The 22,901-nt window shown below is 42.9% G+C and overlaps 2 protein-coding genes across 2 annotated transcripts; one reads left to right on the top strand and one right to left on the bottom strand.

Annotated features, from left to right (window-relative positions):
• Positions 1-1,687: 1,687 nt before the first annotated feature.
• On the bottom strand, positions 1,688-13,176 carry rgs9b (regulator of G protein signaling 9b; the record flags this gene model as incomplete). The annotated part of the gene is made up of 19 exons (XM_079182189.1): positions 13,047-13,176; positions 11,412-11,508; positions 10,436-10,486; positions 10,232-10,338; positions 9,088-9,139; positions 8,949-9,007; positions 8,800-8,876; positions 8,629-8,710; positions 7,089-7,151; positions 6,084-6,113; positions 5,890-5,951; positions 5,362-5,475; positions 5,160-5,275; positions 4,907-4,994; positions 4,413-4,551; positions 4,248-4,330; positions 3,793-3,910; positions 2,199-2,602; positions 1,688-1,850 (listed from the first exon to the last, which is right to left on the bottom strand). Exons 1-19 carry the CDS (start codon positions 13,113-13,115, stop codon positions 1,688-1,690), a joined length of 1,974 nt encoding a protein of 657 aa, XP_079038315.1. The 5' UTR covers positions 13,116-13,176.
• Positions 13,177-14,078: 902 nt separating this feature from the next.
• On the top strand, positions 14,079-21,862 carry LOC306712712 (guanine nucleotide-binding protein subunit alpha-13-like). The gene is made up of 5 exons (XM_079182108.1): positions 14,079-14,400; positions 15,278-15,504; positions 18,314-18,364; positions 18,908-19,108; positions 19,609-21,862. Exons 1-5 carry the CDS (start codon positions 14,118-14,120, stop codon positions 19,978-19,980), a joined length of 1,134 nt encoding a protein of 377 aa, XP_079038234.1. The 5' UTR covers positions 14,079-14,117; the 3' UTR covers positions 19,981-21,862.
• The last annotated feature ends 1,039 nt before the right edge of the window (positions 21,863-22,901 follow it).

The raw sequence follows: 22,901 nt of genomic DNA, 5'->3' as shown, positions 1-22,901 counted from the left end.
TGTACAAATCAAATACAACAAATCTAAAGTATTTTTTACATTCTTGTGTCTGTAAACATGGTAAAGAGAATACATTCTGACAGTTAATTCACATTGAACCGTTCCCCCCATCCACCCACGATGGAGAGAAGTGCGAGAACAATATACAACACCCCGCTCAGAGTAGTACACCGCGTACGACAGCTACAAAACAGCAGTGGAGCTAAATACAAAAAAACAATCGACCGACTCCCCGTTACTGTCACAACTCTTCAATCGTAAAAGTCTGTCGGGAGCGGATCGGCAACAAAGCAACATGCAGACAAGCTGTTCATGTGCTCTCGTTTTACCTGCATCTATTTTCCACATAATGTGTGTAAGAGGTAAGTAAATTGCGGATGAGGCATCTAAAGTCTATTCAGCAGCACAAGAACACTTCTCTACTTCTGATCATTATTTAATAAATATATAAATATATTATATTTTTAGCAGGCATATGCACAGACCAAATATGTCTTTCTGCTTTGGCTTATCACTCTCTAGGTAGGATGTAAACATTAATGTATATTAACTTTTATTTTATTTGGCAATCGCAAAAATAACAGTTTATATACTTTCTTTTATTTATTCTTGTGTTATCTTGAGGCCCTGAATGTCTGTGTACATGCCTGCTATGTAAAACCTTCTGAGGCCAGAAAACACAAAATATTTCAGGTGTGCGAAGGTGGATAAGGCTGCTGTCGGGCTACCGTGCCTGAATAGATACAGAATGAGGTTTGAACGCGAAAGCTACAGCTCAAGTTTTCAAAGCTACAGCTCATGTTCGTACACCCTGTTGTCCTCATGGTCCTCCCGAAACTAAACATCCAACCTAAACAGCTGGCTCAGCTGGTGCTCACATCTGTAAGGGTTAGCGTCAATAAGGCTGTAGTTAGAGGAATGCTCAAAGCATATGTTTCGAGTATCAAACACATGACTGCCTGTTGGCTTGTAAGGTGCAGGTTCGTTGGGGGGGAAAAAAATATGGTTGAACACAACTTGCGATAAACACAGCTGCAATGCCACAGGGCACTAGCATCATGTCGTCTCTATTTAAATGACATACCAATCACTCACAGAATTATATTCCTGACTGTGTGAAGAAGCCAAAAACAAACTTCATGTAAAGAAAATATTACAAATAAAGCCTTTCCAGCCTTCTTTGATGGCTGTAGTTAAACATTTCTCAGAGGGGAAGGGTCTCACACTGGTGGACTTAGGACTCGATCCTCACAGCTGTGAAAACACTGTATTCCGCCATATTTTGGAAAAACTGTGGTTGTTTTCTAAAAATAAAGAGCGTGGACAGTGGGGAAGAGGATCATGCTGCAGCCGACATGTGACTGGGGACTTTCAGGCCTACAGTCAATGTGTGTTAGACGCTCTAAACATACCGTAGGTTTCCTGTAAGGAGTTAAAAGTTGGACACAGAAAGTCGATGCTCAGTCTAGACAGTCAGAGTCCCCGATTGAGCGTTTTGTGTCATGTTGTTTGGTATTTGTGTTGTCGTTTGTGGCCTTTGTGGTGAATATATAAAACACAGTTACACAGGGATTGTACCCCTTCATGTCTGTGTGTGCTCTTCTAAAATCCTCCTGCTCAGACATAGACAGATTATAAAAGTCCCATTATTTCTTTTATTTTGTAATACCTGTGTAAATGGAGCCGATTAGCCCGTCCCGTTCTGTGGAGTGAGACTCTCCCAGGGACAGATGATCTCTTTGGCTCCCACTCCTCCACGAGAGGCAGCCCTGCTCTCCTCGTCCTCGTCCTCAGACTCTATGGGGTAGATTCGGCACTCTGGAGGAATATCCACTTTAATCTGGAAAAAACTGATGAAATACAATGCAGGCAGCAAGTTATTAGCTCTACAACATTGGATTTGAAATGTAAAAATGAGTTATGAAGTGCCAACTTTAAAAATACCAGGATGTCCTACTTCATCCCATTTTGCAGTTTTCAAACCAGCATGCTTTACTGGCTATCCTGACCCACAATCCTCTGAGTCTACACTGCAGATTTATGAGCAGGAGGGCCAACGTTCAAGGTGCAATGTTATAAGGAAGTAGTGTGTCCCAATTGAATGCATACTGCATGCAACAGTACATACTGTGTAACGGCAGCTTGCAGTATGTACTAAAACTAAAAAAGATAAAGCGTGCAACTTGTCTCACACTTACTTGCCAATCCGTCTGGGCGGAGCCTGACTAGGTTGATCTGGGCTGATTGGCTGAATGCGGCTACTGGTCCCGGAAGCTGAGTGGCATTTGGGCGACAAGCTGGCGAACATGGAGGCGGGGGTGCAGCCGCGCTTCAGCAGCCGACGCAGGGACAGAGCCATGCGAGACTTGGACACATTCCCGCCGACCGGTGCTTGGGCCGCAGGGTCCCCCTCGCCTTCTCCTCCACTGGCCTCCGCTCGCCGCTCAGAGGCCGAGGTGCTCTCCAAGGCCACGCTGATGGGGGACGGACAAGCCGGGGTGTGAGCCAGGAAGGGGAGAGTGGGTGAGGCGTTGGCGGTGGGGAAGTCGGTGAGGCCGGAGTAGACGGCGAGGTGGGGGACGGGGGTGGTGAAGCGGCACAGCTGTGAGGTCAAAGGGCAACAGAAAAATACATGAGTGCATTTTGGAAAACTTTCAGGTCCTTAAAATGTTGCACTTACTTTGACACCATCATGTACATGATGAACACTGATAATAAGTCATAATAATCAATACCTGATCAAATTGAATCAGACATATACACATTCTGCTACAACTATTTTTAGGCAACATGACAATCAAACGACATGAAGGAAAGTGAATGAATGACAACTGAAAACAAACAGAGAAACATGCGATGGTTTGTGGGGGTTTTATTAGCTCATGACTGATGAACACAAAGAACACAAACTGTACAATACAGAACACTGTATGAGTGAAGATGGACAACACATTGATTATGAGAAACAACGTGACAGACAACAGTTACAGCTTTTATGGACAGAAATGTAACAGATGGCAACAGGTATGGCCGTTTGTCATGACTTGTGTATAGACGTGAGTTATTTAGGATGAGTGTAAAGGCTCAGTTCACCCAAATCACAAAACCGTACCGCTCATAGTGGTTTTATGAGACATTTTCCAGGTAAATACATTCATTTGTGGTGGGGAAAAACTAAACAAAGTGTCATGTTTGCAGGTTTGCAGGGTTGTGTTTGAATATATGTGGATCTATTTTTGTGCCATTTTGTTGTCTTGTTTCTGAACATATGTCCAATATTTATCTCTCTTTATCTTTGTTTTTGGTCTCTACCATCTCCTGAGGAAAATATCTGTCTCTTTAGCTTCTAAATGCTCCACTATGTCACCAGATAGTTGCTATCTCTGTACATCTGCTGTTTGGTGCTGAGCAGGTAATACACAGAGGATTTTTAATCACAAAATACTAAACTATAAGAGTGAACCAGAACAGTAAAGTTGCAGGTAGTAAAACCGAAACTACGAACTGAAATATGTTATAAAGCTCCCTAGAGTGCAGTGATGTTCATCACTAGCGACCCCTTTCACATTAAAAAGGTCATGTGACCCATTGTTATTATACAAAATATTGATTACAACAGCTCCTAACATTAAAATGTAAACATTATCATTAATAAATAAACTGCAGCGTATTTTTCTAACGATTCCACTAAATAGTTCTATAAAATCCATGAACATCGCGTGTTTATGTTTATTTCTTAGCAGGAGGACGGGGGGGCGCCTCCTTGCCCTGCTTGCTGAGTTTGCTCATGACCTGTGTGATGTCAACGTTGGCGGCCATCTTGGCCCTCTGCTCCTGCTCCATCTGCCGGAGGATGATGGGGCTGAGACTGGGCCGCCTCTTCTTTGCATTCTGCGCCAACTGGGCGTCACTGGGAGGGAAAGGATAGAGAAACAGGAGGGAGAGGAGTATGGGGAGACGAAGGAGGGCGAGAAGAGGTGAAAATTAAATTTTGGAAAGTGATGGACGTGGTGGTTTCAGGAAGCTACAAGGACACTAACATCAGCCTGAGAGATGAGAGACATAAAATGAGGTTTTTCCAACCAATGTCACTCCTAAGTCGTCCTTTGCAGTGAATCATTTTCCTCATTTGATGCCCTTGTGCTTTATCAGGCAAATCAAAACACTGAAGTTTTCCCCCCGATTAAAGCAGAGAAGATTAAAGCTCAACATCGTCTGAAAAAGTCGAGTTAAAAGCTACCGCATGCCTGAACTGGTGCTCTTCAGGACAGATGGCCTTCTTCAGCGTATCCTTAAACACCGGAGATTTCTGGTACCGCCCGTACGAGTCCTGCAAAACACACACAAACTCGTCATGGATCAGTGCTTGTTTGGTGATGACGCCACCATTATCTTGTGGTGTGTTTACTGACCTTCTTCATGAGCATGTAGATGTGAGTTTGGGCTGGGTCCAGGACGTATCTGTGTGGGTGTTTCAGGCCCTTCACCGTGATTTCCATCGTCTTTCCGTCGATGTTGATCCACCGCGGTGCACCGCGTGCCAGGAATGTCCTGGGATCAGGACAGTTCAAAACACTTGCGTCAAGTACTACACTTCAGTACACATTTGAGGTACTTTACTCGATTATGATCAGAGGATAACATAGTTTTTACTCCCCTACAAATATCTGACAGCTATAGTTACGAGTTCATCGTCAATGAAAAGGGAAGAAAACTTCCCAAATGTTTTCTTGTTTTGTCTGAACAACAGACACAAAGATATTCAGTTCACGATGACATAAAACTGCAACCAGAGTGTGTCATTAGTTGATTATCAAAACAGTTGCTTGACTGATTGTTTCCGCTCTATCACTAATCTCTATCAACATTCAATGTATTCTATACAGAGAATAAATGAAGACATTACTTGTAGATGTGCTCTGCTTTCTCTCTCATCGTCGCAGCTTCGCCCCACTTCAGATCTTCGCAGCCCTCCCAGAATGCCAAGTTCTCACCTAAGACAGTTCAGAATAGAAAAGATTAGGAAAGAAAACTACTCTTAGGCCATATCTGATGGCTGAAATATTAACATTGTGTGAGCAGAAATGAATCTACAGTATGATAACACTTCTGTAATCAGTGCTGTTCTGCTTATTTTTTTAAAATAACGATCATCGTACCGCTGAATTCTTTCTTCAGGAAGAGTCTGAAATCATCTCGTCCTCGAGGGTCTGAGAGCAGCTCTGCGAAGCTGAAAGTCCACCTCTCCACGCGCATTTTAGTTGGTATTTCCACACTTTTTAAACACACAAATAAGACGAACAAGTCATTCGAAAATGATTCTCTCGATTATCAATTGTTTACCGTCCTCAGCTGACTCACTTGGGCATGTTCAAGGTCCAGTACGTGGCGTCATCAGTGAGCCAGGGGTTGCTGGGGAGACACTTGGAGAGGAAAGGGTCGTGGCTTTTATAGGTGGCGCAGTACTTCACCAATCTGCAAGAACAGGGAGAAAGATTAACATTATGGTCTGTAAAATACTGTAAAATATTTTACCTTCCCCATAAAGTTTGTGTTTTGGGTACAATTTGCTAGATAGCAGGATATCTTAAAAATACGAAGAAATATATTCATAATATGAAGAGAAATTAAACTTATAGTCTGTTCCATGATCGTCTATCACTCTGTATTTCATGCTAATCATTTTCAACTATTAAAACAGCAGCCTTACTGATACCATGATAATAACAAGTCACTGAACCTGCAGTTACTGTGTCTATATCATCTGTGCTTGACTTTCAGCAGGTCAGTCAGTGGAGATGCTATTTTGAGACGATATGATGTAACCAATCTAAAGTGACTGGTTTGTCACAGATACAAGCAGGATGGGAATATGATGGACTAGCTTACGCGCTAATGGACACCGATGACTTCACTCTGGGCCTCATGATGGCCTGCTGGGTAAAGATCATCTACAGGGAGGCGGAAGAGAGACGACAGCTATAAAAATGTCTGTCTCTAAGGATCACTGATGGTTAACACAACTGGAAGGGAGGAAAAATGATGGGAAAGTCAGAGAAAGTGGAATTTAAATTCTCACTCACGATTCTCTCGTAGAAGTCGGGTGTTTTGGCCTGAGGAAGAAAACATATGAAAGGTTGTGTTGTGAGATCACAAAATGAATCTAAATTTGCATAGACAAAGATTGATTCTGGTCTGTGTGTATTTGCGTGTTTTTGTACATGCTTTTATGTTTTTGAGTATTCAAAATCTAGAACACTCACTAGTTTCTCAACATTACCAAACAGCTTAACTTTAGCTTTTGGGTTAAAAGAGAACTCAATCAATGTAGCACTGCACTCCTATAACATTGTCTGATTGTTGATCGACAGTTTAATTAAAAAAAGTATCAACGTTGATGCTGCAGAACCAGAGACGTCGTCCTTTTATTCCACGTATTCTTCTTCTTTGTCAAAACTTGGCGCCCACATTACCCACAACGCAACAGAGGTCTGGTCAATTCATAAACTCCACATCTCCAGCATATTTTACATATTCAAACTTGTATTCTTTAACCACAACCCATGCCGACTCAAGTTTCATCACATCACATTGATCAGACTTCACACAGCCCCTCCCCCTGGAGCCACAAAGGGCCTGACTCAACCTTTTTAGTCGTACAACCAAAGACTTGTGAACTGATCTTGAAGTGTGAAACTGGTGGAGTTTACCTTTAAGGTTGGAAATATGTCTAAAGTCGAGGTTGCAGTAAGGGTTAAGTCTGTACGTACCTGTGTCAAGTACAAACATGAGGGTTGTGTGTGTGTGTGAGTGTGTGTGTTCATAACCAGTTAAAAAGTCTGGAAAAAAAAGAGAGACATGGGAAATGCCTGCAGAAGATAAGATAAGAGAAGACAAGAAAAGACAAGAGAAGAGAAGTTAGTTTCAGTAACCGATAACTCAAATGATTGAAACAGTAGACAGGGAAAGGGAAGGGAAGTAGAGGACAAGCATCCTTTACTGGATCCATGTATTAAAGCCTCTTATTGAATATAAGCTGATTGGCAGGAATTATGTTCACCCGGGTCACACAGACACTCACCTGTTACCTCGTCTGCGTTTGGATCTATTAGTCGATCCAGTCCATAGTCCATGGCGCTCACTGTCCCTGGCTGCACACACATCAACAACAACACAATGATTTCACAATGTGTGTTTACCGAAGGACTCATTATCTAAAGCAGATGGCTGTTTTATAATGGTAATCCCAGGCTGCCATTGTGTCACACTCCTCCCAACCATCTGAGACAACAAGCAGCCAGTCATGTGTAAAATGGGATTTTGTGAAATCACTGTTTGACGTTACAACTTAATGATTTGTTTTCAGCAGACATGTTTTGACTTTAAACCACATTCACATTCACCATTTTGGAAAATATGCTTCTTCACTTTCTTGCTGAGCGTTAGACGAGAAGATTGATACCACTCTCATGTCTGTGTGTGCAATACAGAGAAAGAGCCACAAGGCAATTAGCCTAGCTTAGCATAAAGACTTGACGCAAGGGGAAACAGATAGCCTTGCTGTCTGCAAAGTAAAAAGAGAAATGCACCTACCAGCACCTCTAAGCTCAGAATTAAAAACATATTTTGTTTGTTTAATCTGTACACACACACACAACTATTTCTTTAAGTATTCGCTCTATATCTAAACTGGTGTTTTCCTGCTACAGCCTTAATGTGTCTGGTATGACCGGTTAGCTTAAAGGTAGCACACTTCAGATGGATGTTGCTGTTTAACTGATACGTCTGAGTCAGTTCACTGACTTTATGACTCTTCTTCTGTGACACAATGTTTCCAGTAATCGTCATTTAGTGTCTTGAACTTTGGCAGGGCAGGAAGAGTTGCAAGTTAAAAGGTTCCCTTTCAGAGCCCATTTAAAGGGTCCATTCGGTACAGAGCAAACAACAATCTACTCATGGCAGCCCCCTTATATGTTTGCTACAATTGTAGAAACCAAAGAGATTTAGATGGACTTTCTTTGATTGGCTATTCACAGTATTTTTCTGATTTGTGGAGCGATAAAAACAGATATACAAAAGCTCTATTATGTCAACAAAATCAAACACAAATTTTGAACTTGAACCAACGTTAAGATTTCTGTTCTGGAAAGCAATACAAAAAATAATTGTCTTAATGTAAGTAATCCACTAGTTACATTGTCCCCCCTACTCACCTGGGGTGTCTCCTCTTAAAGCCCTTACCACCTTTAATGACACATAGTGAACCTGAGTCCTTCAGGGACCCTGAATGGAGTTAAGCCTCCTGGTCAGTAACCCAGCCTCATGAAACAGGGTGAAACTCAGACTCACAATGCCACTAGGTGCAAACCGCCACACCACATTCTCCTACGCAGTGTGAAATATTAATCAGTGGTGCCCTTTTCCTCTGACTGGACATGCAATGGTAATGAGGCATCATGGGTGGAGATAATGAGATACCCTGGGAAGTATGGAGGTGGAGTGCAATTTATTTCCAGACGTCTGCTGGCAATCCACTGATATACACGAAGCCGTATCCTGTGTGCGCAGTACATGTCTGATAACTATCTGTGTGGGTGTGTGTGTGTGTGTGTGTGTTTGTGTTCTCACCGGAGGTCTGTGAACCACCCAGTAGGCTCGCTCCTGGCAGTCAAACACCACACGGTCCGGTTTCTTCCTCTCTTTCGCGGCCCTAGAAATCACACACAAACACGGAGCATCGTAACACCTTCTTGATCTCAAAACTGAAGGGGGACGTCTCTTAGTTTGTCACACACCTACCTGTACTGTTCTTTAGCTTGCATCACTATGAAATCCCATTTGTGATTCATCCACTTGTGAAGACGGTTATAGTGCTCCTGTGGACAGAAAACAGCACCTCAGTCAGTGCCAGCAGACTCAACGAATCGCTCTCATTCACTCAGTCTCACCTGCTCGTGCAGCTCCAGGATTCCTCTCTTGCGTATGTTTCTTTTTGCCAGGTAGATTGCTGTCATAATGAAAGGGAAACATGTGAGTGTTTGGTACCAGGACGTGAGATCAAATGTGTGCCACTGCGGTCACACTCACCATAATCTGTATCCTCAACAGGCCACTGCTGTGTGGGCCAGAAGTACGGTGTCTGGGAAGGACAAAAGTCACAAGTGTTATTGTGATGTATTAATTTATCATTGCTCAGGAAACCAAAAGTAAACCAATTTGTGGTTTTACATCACAAAAAGAATAGCGAGTAATAGCACTATAAACACCCGTCTCTTTGCTTTGACTCTTTTACCGACAGAGCAGTTACGCAGAAATATGAAAACATTCAGTTTAAAAGCTGGAATGACCTCAGTTCCTCAGAGTCGCTTCATTCATCATTCTTTGTTTTTGTAATTTATCAAGAAAAACTGTGAAACATTCACAGGTTCCAGCTTCTCACATGTTTAATTTACTGCTTTTCTCTGTTTTATAAATATATTACTATAGTTTTGGCGTTTTATAGACTTAAAGATGAATCTATAATTAAAATACATAATAGCTGTGATAATTATCTCCCTTAGAAGCTGCTGTGTGCTTCAGGCAAAAAAGGCACCGATGAAAAATGCAATCAGTCTCATTATAGGATACCACGGTCTCCACCTAGCTAGCGTCCTAATTGTCGAGTCAATATAATTACAGAGCATTGAAAGCCAACAAACGTTGACTAATGTGCGTTTTCATCAGCATTCAGCTTTGATTGATGAAAACGTGCATTGCATCGAAATTTCAGTCCTTGCACCAAATAAAAACTGCCCATGGATTAATATTCAACTGTAGTAAAATAAAATCATATTATAGCCTATTAATAGTTTTATCAAAACAACTTTAAAACGCACGTCTTGTGTTGTTTTGCAGGATGTCCACAGTCCTGTTTATTTAAAAGGTTCACCGTGGAGTTTTCTTTAAAAACTAACATCAAATTACATTTAGAGTTTCTCAACATAATGTGTTTTAATGCCCACTCCCAAGGCTCTAGGACCTTCCAATCATCTAACCCTAGCCCTAACCCTAACCCTTATCCTGTGCTTAAATTAGACAAATTGTCTCATGAATGAGACTTTGAAGGGCTTTAATTTTGGAATCCTACATCAGAATGTCCTGGTTATTTCAGAGTGAGACCTTGAGGTGGTCTGCTATTAGCCTGTTTTAAGAGCTTCCTTGGCTCTGGGGTTTTGAGATGCGGTGTGTTTACCTGGAAGCGATAGAGGGATACGTCTGGTTTGATCACTAAGCGTTTGTGGTCTTGTAGAGGGTAGATGTATCCTAACGCCACCAGCATGGAGCCAAAACTCCTCGCCTCTGGAGACAACCGAAAGAGAGTCAAGCAGGAATTAAACAATCAACTGACAAACTGTGTATTTAATGTATCAACGGCATCCGCTGCCTCATCGCTCACCTTGTGTGTCTACTTGGAATCTGTCTGCTAACCATGTAATGATGTCTTCACCTGAGGAGGAAAGATAGAAAGCAGCAGTCAGGGGTAACAAAATGTTCACCAGCAGATAGAAAAGCAGCTCTGAGGGCGAACAACAAGAAATACGTGTTTGTGTGTGTCGATACGTAGGTGGGCTTCTAAATGCCAAACCCCTGATATACCACCACTGACTGTGTTGTTAACCTGTGAGCATCTAGAGCTGATGTGGAGGAGGAGGCACAGCAAGAAACAAGGAGAGGAAAGGAGGAGAGGAAAGGAAAGGAGATGAGAGAAAAGAGGATTGGAAAGAAAGGAATGAAGGAGTAATCAAGAAGACAAAATGAGAGAAGAGGAGATGAGTGTGATGGAAAGGAAATAAAAGAGATGAGGAAAGGAGGAAAGGAAAGGAAAGGCGAAAAGAGGATATGGGGGGAAAAGGAAAGACTATGTGAGAAATGGGAAGGAGAGGACATAAAATGAAAGGAGGGGAAAAGGAGAGGTGAGACAGAAAATGAAAGGAAGGGAGATAAAAAGGAGTGGAGAGGAGAGGAGAAGCTGTTTGCATGCTTGGTTTCATTCATTCATCTGTTTTAAACTGTCTGGATTCAAAGCTCGCAAATGACGTAAAAGTCCAGGTTTCCTCTCCTCCTCCTCCTCCTCCACTCTGTTGTTCTCTTGTCTCTGTTGCTTGCTCTTTTCCTCTCGCCCGCTCAACCACCATCACCCTCCTTCCTTCACCTCCTACTTTCTCCCTCTCTCCCCGACCGCTCGGAGACCACGGGGGTTGTCATGGAGATTAAATCTGTAGCTCTGGAGTTTGAGTCGATAGCTGTGGTATCCTCCAGTGAGACTATGCAGCCACAATCACTCAAGCAGCTGCTGAATAACGTCAAGTGTGTCCTACTGTGTGTGTGTGTGTGTGTGTGTGTGTGTGTGTGTGTGTGTGTGTGCTCTTTACCAGTAATAGCGTGGGGTATTGTTGTTATAACCAGCCTCTGGGGCTGCGACTTGACTCCTGTTTTCGGGTCCTGCATCTCCAGCAGCACCTTCTCTGCCTGCAAAGGAATATGAAGATGAGGTGAGATGGATTTGGGGATTACATCTGCTCCAATGTCAAGGACAGGATGGCGATGATGATAATTATCCACATCTTCATCATCCCCGTTAACCTCTTTTCTGTTTAATGAAATCTAATTGCCTCTCATAGAGATTTGAACCCTCTGAAGCATATTCCCCCCCCTCTGTGATATTAAGGCTTGCTATCAACGCTTAATTATTTCTATCAAGCCAATGCTGCGGGACTTAGTGACTCTGTCACCGCTTCTATTAAAAAAAATATGTGACAATTAACCGTGAAGCTTAACGCTGCATCTAAACAAGGGGAGTGGTGAGATGGGAGGTTTGTTTCATGCCCTGATCTCATAGCTTTTGTTTGGCTTGCGTGGGAGGTTCTGTGGTGAGTCACTGCCCTCTAAACGGTGTTTAAGTCATCATATCATCAGCTCAGGTGGGAACTGGAAAGCAAGAAATCATGCAGTACATTAATTCAGTTTATGTGCGTGTATGTGTGTGTGTGTGTGTGTGTGTGTGTGAGAAAGAGAGAGAGAGAGAGAGAGAGAGAGAGACAGAGAGACAGAGAGAGAGACAGAGAGAGACAGAGAGGGAGTGAGTGTGTATGCAGCTCCCGGGCCTGTTTGAAGTGGCTTTGTGCTTTGAAGTCATCCTGGAGAGGCCATAAGCCGCAGGCTGAGCCGGACCAAAGTGGGCTTTCATGGACCAAAACACAAAGTTCTCCTGGAAATGAGTATAGCATTCCCCTGGAGAGCAGGACATTGTGAGTGCTGCATCCGGGTACAATAGACATATTTTTTATCTTAACTATTTCCTGCATACTTTTTTAAAATTTGAAATGTGAGATGGTGAGTCGAGCCTCGCTCATGGCCACAGGACCGAGCTGCTGTTGTGAAAACACACAGTGCCTAGATTAACTTCTCTCCTGTGGCTGGTTAGTGTAAATGGAAGCACCGATACTGATCCTGGATTAATGCTTATTAAACTGAACGACCTTATCACTGTGAAAAGGTTGCAACAAAACTGTCTAATATTTAGTGTGACAGACAGGTAGAGAGTTCCCACTGAAACCAAGATGACATTTGTTTAAGGTTTTAATGTCATTCTGTTGCATGTACTTCTGAATGCTTGGTTCCTATTAAATGTGATGTGTTTTTCCATCGGGTAACTTAAATGCGTATTTGCATGCATAATTGAAACATTGTATATTTGTTGTCTGCTTTGTTGCATTCTGCATTCCAAATTATATCTGTGGGCTTTGTTGCTTTGCAAAAACCTAAATAAATCTATACACTAAAAGCATAAAGAAACCAGGATTTCTCTGAGGACCTGTAGAGATTAGTACAGTTTTTTATAGGACAAATGCCAATAGAGCCTGTGTTTATGGGGATACAGCAGACCACTACAGCCCAAGCATTATTGGAGAATTCATCTAAGTGGCTGGTCTATAAGTGCGTCTGCAGGTATAGTCTAACCTGAGCAGCCCTGTGATCATCATCTCTGATGTAAAAGGATAGCCTACCTTCTTGATACAAGCCATGCGTGGTCGATACCTCTGTCCATGGTCGCGGAGAGTGTTTCTAATGGTCATGTCTAATGATCACTCCCTCACAGACACACACGGAATGCCACTGTGTCGCCTGAGAGTCCTGTGTCGTGTGGGGATGCTGGAAGGGAAGTGCAACGATAGACACTGATGCTGCCTTCAAGTGTTCCCTATAAGCTGCTGCTTGGAGGGTGGGACATTTGAATTGTGGTGTTACGTTCTCGTTTTCCATCATTCAAGTGAACGTTATAGTTAAATTAGTTTTAGGAGGATTTAGGTTTTTATTAAAAATACAACCAAGAAGATGCAAAATAACAATCAATGATATAAAATTATGAGAAAAGTCCATAATAATAAAAGGATAACACTTTTTTCAACAAATATTGACAACCTTTCTGTGACAGTAACCTTTTAAACTCCCGAAAGGTCTACTCATAGACAATTGAGGGGTATTCTGGCTACATTTCCAATTGTATTGACCTTTTTGAAGTGCGTTCAAGCTTATGTTTTCATATTTCCAACAGCACGTAAAGGCAGCATATCTAAAGAGAGGGGAATCAACCAATCAGAGCGCGTCCCTATGTAGCAGTTATGCAATTACCAATTTAAACCAGCAGGTGGCGACAGGGTGCCATCAGTACAGATATCAGCCAAGTCTTGCGCTTTAACAAAGTTATAAAGTAAATAGATTATTTTGTCAGCTAAACAAGAAATGAGGCGTTTGAAATGAGTTTAACACGTTTATAAAACGTAAGGTTTTAATTACAAATTGTGTGATAGCGTCGTTAAGACTGATACTTACATATCTACACATGTATACTTCACCTGACATATTTCTACGAGAACCTCGAATAGTTATATGTGTGTGCGTGTAATAAAATGCTGTGTTTATGTGAGTCAAGACATGAAAAAGCAAAGCTTAACGCGACTTAATATTGATGGTAAACAGTCAGCAGAACTACTTCCTGAGTTTAGGGAAGGGGCTTGGTCTCGTGCCCGCGCCCCGCGAACGCGCATCAAATTAGCATCGATGAAGTTTGTGCGAACATGGCGGATTTCCTGCCGACCAGGTCCGTGCTAAAAGTTTGTCTACCCGTCTGCTGGCTGAACACCGGAGAGGTGGAACAGCTCCGAAAGTCCAAGGAGATCGACCGATGTCTTTCCCGGGAGAAAACGTACGTCAAGCGGCTGGTGAAGATCCTGCTGCTCGGCGCTGGCGAGAGCGGCAAGTCGACTTTCCTCAAACAAATGCGGATCATCCACGGCCAGGACTTCGACCAGCAAGCGCGAGAGGACTTCAGAGCCACGATTTACAGCAACGTTATTAAAGGTATAACCGTCGCTGCCTCGCGCGGAGAGAGAGACGTTAGAGGGGGGCTGAGATAAGAAGACGGAAAGGCGCTTAAAAAAAAATGGATGGGGAAAGTTTCCACATCTGTTTAGCAGCGCTGGGCTGTGAGAGAGAGGACGTACATAAACAGTCTACATCTGCTGTCGGCACACCCTTAACGAACCGTGTCTCTACTAAAATCTCCCCTTTTTTTAAAAGAGTTCATAGTCGCGTAGCCGTTAGATATTCAACGGTTTAAATTCGAATCATAGCCGTTGGTTTCAAATAGCCATTGGCGAGTTTTGTTGCTCGACGGCTAACAGGGATGTAGCTAATGGAGGGTAAACCCACCAGTGTGTCTTGTAAGGTGTTCCTGTTTTTCCACTCTTTGTATGTACAGGGAGTACTCTAAATAACTTGGACAACCTTCTAATAATATTGAATTTAATCTAAACAAAAAACACCTAAAAAATGAAGTTATATTAATACCTCTGTGAGAAAAAACTATTTTTTTATTATAAGCCTCCCAAATGTATTTATTTGCAAGATCATGGTGGTCGTGTAACTGTCCGATCAATTATTAATATTACAGAAGAACATTTGTATAAATATTAGTGATATAGGTTTATGTTTATCGTGTGGTTGTGATACCTTGAAATATATTTTTTACATTCATTCATACATGCTTCTCAGACCAAACAGGGTTGTAGCACACCTGTTATTCGTGGTCACCATTGCAGTTCACCTGCCCTTCTAGTCCCTCTTCCACCTTAGGTTTCACTCACATGTGGCCTCTTTTAACACACTTCCAGTGGGCCTCCCTCTCTCTCTCTCTCTCTCTCTCTCTCTTATCGAGGTGTCTTCACTTCCTCTCCAGGTGTCCGCGTGTTGGTGGACGCCCGGGAGAAGCTGCACATCCCGTGGGGTGAGCCGGACAACCAGAGGCACGGGGACAGCCTGATGGCCATCGACACCCGTTCGGCCAAGATGGCCAGCGGGCGGCTGGAGACGTCTGTCTTCCTGCGGTACCTGCCCGCCATCAGAGCTCTGTGGGACGACTCGGGCATACAGAACGCATACGACCGTCGTAGGGAGTTTCAGCTGGTATGTAGCATTGACACAGATCTACACGAAGTTAGGCCCAGATTTTTTGCACACCACTCTTTCTCTCTCTCTCTCGCTCGCTCTCTCTCACCAAATTCAGGAAGTTTTCTGGGCTTTTTTTTATTTTTAGAAAAGTCCCAGTGAGCGAGTTGAACGACAGTGGAAATGGAAAGTGAAACAGGGTTTTTCTTCTTAATTCATCCTCCCGCTCCTCTCCATGTAATTATTGCTCTCTCGCTCTCGCTCTCTCTGAGTGGTCAGACATGTGATTGACTCAGCTTCCTGTTTACACCTCTCCCCGCTCCTTATGTCTTGGCGTCTTTTTAACACACTTGACATTTTACCCCAGAATAACAGCTGTGGTCGCCGGTACGTTGGCGTGTCCTTACTGGGACCTTCCTGTGCTCTCATTTATGCCCGGTGTCACTTTCACAACCTGCAACGACTACATTTGTTTAATTTTCTGTCGGGGTCATGTGATGAACTTTCTACATTATCCAGCAGTCGGGGACATGCTCGCTTTCAGTAATGAGACACGAGCTGAACATTTACATTTCCCTTTCAGTTGCATACGGTTGAACCGTTCTCAATGGCGTTTTGTTTTGTGTCACACACACACACACACTCACACACACTCAGCATGTTGGTGTGAGCTGGTTGTGCAGACAGAAAAAGGGGAATAAGAGTGATCAGAGCTGGAATGTTGATCTGTAGTTAAACAGCTTTATGCTCTAACTCTCCCACTCAGCGTTATTGTCACACCTCCAGTTACACAAGTACCAGGACACATGCGATCTGTGAGCATGTGAGGCTGAAACTAACCATTATTTTCTAAAATATCACCTTTAAATTGCTTCTTTTGTCAACAATACAAAACTCAAAGGTATTGAAGTTGGTGTAATCATCTCGTTTTAGAGCCTTGAACAAACTTTATTCTTTTATTTTTAGCTTGAATCGTTATTTGTTTCTGAAATAGATATTTATATTTTGTATGTATTGATTAGGACATTTTTAATACATATTCTTTAATGATAATACTTTACTGTTTTCATATTTTTATTTACAGTCGGTGTATGAATAACAGATTACTGTACGGCTGAAACTTCAACAAACAAGTAATATGTAGATCTATTTTGTTTATCGTTTTTTGAATGATTAACCCCCCAAAATAATAATCATCCTATTGTGTATTGACCTATTGTGATACAAGACTATATATCGTAATATGACATAAGTCTTTTTTCTGATTTTTAATGACAATACAGTAAAGTGTTATTTTGTGAACTCTTCTTGTTCTGTTATTTGCCTTTAACCACTTATTCTTTATGTCCACGTTACTGTTGTTTATCTATCAAAAATCTCAAAGCAACAACAGTCAACCCTACGATACCGTCACAGTATCGATATCGAGGTATTTGCGCTACCAGAGGGCATCGTCTCCTCAAAACACGAGCTCTCCCATTCAGACAATGACACAAACAATGAAAGCAGCGTCTGAAGAGTCGTTCAGTTGGGAGCTGTTAAATATTCCCTGCTCTTGTTTGCGAGGGCTAATTTGTTTTTCTGCCAGCAGATACAACCCATTGTGTTTTAAGTATTTGCATCACACATCACACGTGGCCTCTGGCTCTCTCGTTTATTATCATTAAAAACAAATGTACACGCACACACACGGATCCTCTCGCTTTGCATAGAACGAGGTTCACAGAGCTGCTCTTGAACCCCCCCCCCCCCCCAAAAAAAAAACATTTCAAGAGTCTACAGTTGAAAAGACACGCTGACATTTCATGTTTCACTTTTGTTTTCACAGCACACTCGTGCTTTATAGTGAACAGACAGCGCTCAGGGTTGTTGCTCTACCCCCGGTCCTCTAGAGGTTCGAGCTCTGCTGCTCCGCCATTGACAGAAAATGTGGCCAGAATTTAAAATTAGCTTCGCAGAAAGGTAGCTCGTCTTTCTTTTGGCTTTAGCGCCGCGCCATTCTACTCCGCCCTTGTGTAATGTTAGCCTTGCTCACACTCCCCACATGCACTCACACACACACACGCACACAGGATTTTCAGGTCAGGTTAGTTTTTTAAAAGATCAAAAGGTGAGAACAGGAGCTTACAGTGGAGGAGGGGGGGTTAACATTCAGAAATACTGCCCAAACTACTGCTGATGATATTTGAATTTTAGAGCAAAGGTTGTTTTGTTTACTGTGTCGTTAATGCAAAACAAGCAATAAAGGGTGTGGTGTGTTTACACTAGAGACACTGGGTCACAGGAAAGATGGCGGGGGGCGGGGGGGGGGGGGGTCTGGTCTGGTCTGCAGTTTTTGGTTTATGTTGAGTTCAGGACACAGATAAAGGAATGTGTCTCAGTCCCGACGGCCTCATGTCCGGACTTGCACTAAATGTGCATGAACAGCGTCAGAACGTTCTAGAAAAAAAAAACACGCGAGCAACGCTAGCCACACTTCTATATACATCAAAGACACACTTCTGAACACGTGTCTTCTGCAACACCAAATACCTTGCATCCTGCTTCAGCGACTCAGAGCCGACTCAGCTCTCGGCCGAACACACACACACACATACACACACGCGCACTGGTTTGGAAGTGAAAACAAACCGATTACCTGTGTGTGTGTGTGTGTGTGTGTGTGTGTGTGGTAGCTAAAGGGAGATATGTTCCTACCGCTACAACAGCAACAAATGCATTCTGTTGAATTCTCTACTATCAGTTAGCAAACATGCAGACTTTGAAATGACTGAATCTAATAAATTGTGTGGAATTAACGGACATTCCTCCTCCTGTCCTGTCGCAGGGTGAGTCAGTGAAGTATTTCTTGGATAATCTGGATAAGCTCGGCGAGCCGGTAAGTTTGTTTCTGCCCTCACAGATTGTTATAATCAGACGCGTACATGTTATAGTTGCTATTGCGACACGTCTGGACCATTTAACGGGCAACCGGGATGGTTGACTGTGCTGACGAAGACGCTCCTGTTAGCTGGAGCCACGTCTCCGCAAGGAAAGGCCTCAGAAGTATTGAACTCTGTTTCCACAAGAAAGGTTATGTTGTCGATCATTAGTTATACACCAGCCCACTGTTAGAGCCTACAGGATGTTGTGGTTGTTGTTAATCACGTGTATCTACTTAAAACTACATTACAATGTAAACGTGTATTAAATTGTTATAATCTGCTTATTTTCGAGCCCGATAGAAAGTCTACATCATATTAACGATGGCCCCATATTGGATGAAAACAAGATAACATGTTCTCCTTCATAGGCCCACTAGTACACCGCAACACAAGCTTTCTATATAATATATTAAAGTTGGCGTGTTGTCTTTCCTTCTTCGTCTACCAGCTCAGTCTGTTAGATGGTCGTTCACCGTGTTTCTCCGTCTCCCCTCCAGGACTATGTTCCCACTCAGCAGGACATCCTGCTGGCTCGCAAACCCACCAAGGGCATCCACGAGTACGACTTTGAGATCAAGAACGTCCCGTTCAAGATGGTGGACGTGGGGGGGCAGCGGTCGGAGCGGAGGCGCTGGTTCGAGTGCTTCGACTCGGTCACCTCCATCCTCTTCCTCGTGTCGTCCTCTGAATATGACCAGGTGACCACGGCGTCCCTATTCCCTCTGTTACACACAGGCCTGTGATAGCCCGATAAGAATCAAGTTAATCAGTTTGTTCTGAAAGATAAAGTCCTCATTGTTGTGTCTACATACGCGCTCTTATTCTGTTGTGATTCATGCCACAGCACGTTTGCCTTCAAATATAACTCAATTAGTTTGTGCCCAATAATACCATATACAAAAATGGGTTATTTTTTTAGTGTCATGATTTAGTCCAGATAAACGCAAGAAATACACACAGGACATTTGTCTTTTTATTTTGACAAAATGAGCTCCTTCCACACAAATGAAATATTGTATGTAAATGTAAATATTGTAACTTAAACTACATCTTTTGATAGATTTCCTCAAATATGGTTATTACATAATTATGACCAAGATATGTACTGAGCAGGAAGCTACATTTAGCACTTTGAGAGATCTGCGTGGTCACATTTCTGCAGTAGTAATTGTACTCACCGTACTGGTGTCCTCAACAGGTGCTGATGGAGGACAGGCAGACCAACCGCCTGCGCGAATCGCTCGACATCTTCGAGACCATCGTCAACAACCGCGTCTTCGTCAACGTGTCGATCATCCTCTTCCTCAACAAGACGGACCTGCTGGAGGAGAAGGTGAAGAGCGTTCCGCTCAAGGACTACTTTCCCGAGTACACCGGGCAGGAGCACGACCTTCCGGACATCCAGGCGTTCATGGTGGAGTGCTTCCGGGACAAGAGGCGCGACGCCACCCAGAAGCCGCTGTACCACCACTTCACCACGGCCATCAACACGGAGAACATCAGGCTGGTGTTCCGGGACGTCAAGGACACCATCCTCCACGACAACCTCAAACAGCTCATGCTCCAATGACCCCTGTCGACCTGTGAAAGTAGAGGACCTGAACGGGGACAGACCACCCCCCCTCGCTCCTGACGAGGACTCGGGAAGAGGACCAGCCTCAGAAGAATCCGTTAGACGTCAGCATTCTTCTCCAGACGTTTTTATATTAGTTTTTACCCTCCTCTTTGGAAGAGTCGTCTTCTTGTTAGTTAAAGGGTTTGGTAGGGGAACAGACTGTCTGTGGTTAACAGAAAGACGAGCGGGAGGTTCGGATGTTGGATAGCATCTGATCCCTGCTGCTTCGTCTCGAGACTCTCTCCTCTGGCCCCCCGAGCGCCTGGCTGCGGAAAACCTGTGAAACTTTTTACAAACCGGGCACATGGTCTCTGAACCAGACACACAACCTGCCGAAGCAACAGATACAGGAACGAGGATGTCTAGACAACATGGAAGCAAAAGAGTTAAGGCGGTCAATGTTGATTTGCCAGTTTGTGTCCAAAGCACTGAATTCATCTAGTCCAAAAAAAATCACTCCACTATTTCTGTTGCACCCTCCAGTGCTGCTTAGCGAACGTGGTTCCTAAGTGGTCCCCCCCCCCCCGTAGTCTGTAGAAGGGTTTGCCATCTTGCTGATGATCTGGAGCCTGCGCAGTTGTTTTGTTATCACCGTCCCTCCCTCTTCTCGTCCCACTCATCACCTTTTCTCGTGCCTTCGAGACATTTTTGCCAGAACAAGGACCGATTCATTGATGGCGGAAAAAAAAAGCGTTCAGAAAGTTCAATATTTTATGTGGTAAATGGCTCCAGCACTGGCACCTGGTCTGGGGGGAAAAAAATGCAAGAAAAGGGCACAAACCACAAGACTGAACCTATAATGTCTCATGTAGACCTAATCACTGTTTAAATCCTGCATTTGTGCCTGTTGCCTCTTTAGAATTAAAGCCTTCAACAGATAGCTAATATGCAAGTTCCCATGCAAGTTGTCCTTTTTGTTTTTGGCCATTTCGAGGACTAAAATTACTTTGAATGGCGCATGAGGCAGTCGTGCCATCAAGTGAACATGCACTGTTTTCTCAGGGTTGAATCAAAACCAGCGTTGATGCTGAAGTCGTCGTTGGTGAACTAACTGAATAGTTTAATCTTTGTCTGGGTGGCCAGGCCTCAGTACAGTTAGCTGGGTGGTGTTTGGTACTGGATCCTCCTGGCTTTGACCCAGAATCCCCCCCCCCTCTCTCTCTCTCTCTCACTCTCTCTCTCTCTCTCTCCCCATCTCTGATTAGATGCCTTGTAAAGGGACAGACTGAAATGATGATGGTCTGTCGGTAGACGTAGAGAGATTTGCTCTAGATTGTCTGAATATACTGTAACTGTGACTCCAGGCGTCTCTGAAAAACCCTCAAAAGGTTTGTTTGTGTTTTATATGCCAACTTGACCTGTTTAGGAGTTTAAAAAAGGCATTTTAAATTTCTTGAAAGAATAATGTAGACATGAAACAGCTACTGGAGCGACTGTATTCTGTAAGAGGGCCAATTCTTTTTTCTTTTTTGAGGACGATTCCCCGGCACTGTTTGAATCTGTATTTCTAATCCAAATCACCCCATGCTTTCTTGTGACTGTTCACATCCACATTCTCTTCCCAAATTAAGCTCCTGTGAGCGTCTATTTGCTTCTAGTTCTGGCTTTGTACATACTGTAATCTGTTGCCGTGTAAATAATATTCAGGTTTATCTCCGTATATGTAAATGGTTGTAGAAATGGATTATTTTGTTTTTCAAATCACTGCTTTTCCAATGAAGATTACCTTTTTTTTTATTAGGATGTGCTGTCTTATTGTTTTCATCACCTTCTTGAAATTCATTCCTGTGCCAAGTCTCATGCCACTCTAACCCTATCAATAAAATACACTTTTCTAATGAAAGTACACTATCTTTTTCTTAATTTGACATCTTGAGTATTTTGCCTCTTCATGATTAACATTGGCCCCAAAACAACACTCGGAGATATGTTACAAAATTAACATTTGTTTTGTATTTCTACATTAAAAGTATCCTTAAACTAAACTTTATTTGGATATATTGTATAATATAAGTTGTCCGTCATATACAAGGTGTAATATGGTTTAAATTAATATTTCATATAACAAATGCATGCGAGGTGCCTTTGAGTGTGAACTAGATCCTCTGAAATCTGTTTCTTTAAATACAAATATTTGTCTTTGTATTGTACATGGAAAGTACTTTCAAGTAAGTAAGTGAAGCATGTTTCCTGGCCTACTTAACATTAATACTACTTCATTGAAGGAAAACTGAGCAACTCCATTTGCTGAGGAAGGCCAGGACTGAGTACTTTTGTTATTGTCAAATAAAACCTGCTGGTTTTAGCTCATGTTAGGAAACACTGGCTGGTATTCTCCTTTTAGAGCGGCCAAAATCATTTTTGTAATTAACGGTCTTCTTCTACCAAATATCATCGTGAACACCACTATATTAAAGGCTCTAGTGGGGATTTTGACCGACTACATTCACAGAAATAAAGCTTCGCTCGGGGATTTACGCGAAACCGGAAGTAGGCGGCAGCTGATAATCTCAACTCAGTCGACGCACCACACCCACTGAACGGCTCACTACTACATGATGAAACATGTATACAAGTAACTGTCACGCTGTTCCAGATAGGCCCGTTATAACCCAGCTCTTATGATTACAGTTATGAAGTCCGTCGCTGAATCATAGAGCAATACTTGAAAGCTAATTTAGCGATATTTGTTCTGCGATTTACACTCAGGCCTCTGACGCGACACCTAAAGGGTCCTTCCCGGTGACAGCAACAGTTACAGCAAAATATGTGAACATGCGTCTGCTAAACTGACTGAAAGTTGAAACCACTGTGCATTAATGTGATGATTTATGTCACTTTACGTTATAGTTTGACGCTGTTTACAACTTTCCTGT

Source organism: Pholis gunnellus (assembly GCF_910591455.1).
Source record: "Pholis gunnellus genome assembly, chromosome: 21".
Classification (NCBI taxonomy): Eukaryota; Metazoa; Chordata; class Actinopteri; order Perciformes; family Pholidae; genus Pholis; species Pholis gunnellus.
Note: the sequence above shows the minus strand (reverse complement) of the source record. Positions and strands in the feature narration are given on the sequence as shown.

Coding starts and splice junctions, on each gene's coding strand:
- LOC306712712 (XM_079182108.1), top strand. CDS start 14,118: ATGGCGGATTTCCTGCCGACCAGGTCCGTGCTAAAAGTTTGTCTACCC. Junction 14,401..15,277: donor TTACAGCAACGTTATTAAAG/GTATAACCGTCG, acceptor CTTCCTCTCCAG/GTGTCCGCGTGTTGGTGGAC. Junction 19,109..19,608: donor CGTCCTCTGAATATGACCAG/GTGACCACGGCG, acceptor TGTCCTCAACAG/GTGCTGATGGAGGACAGGCA.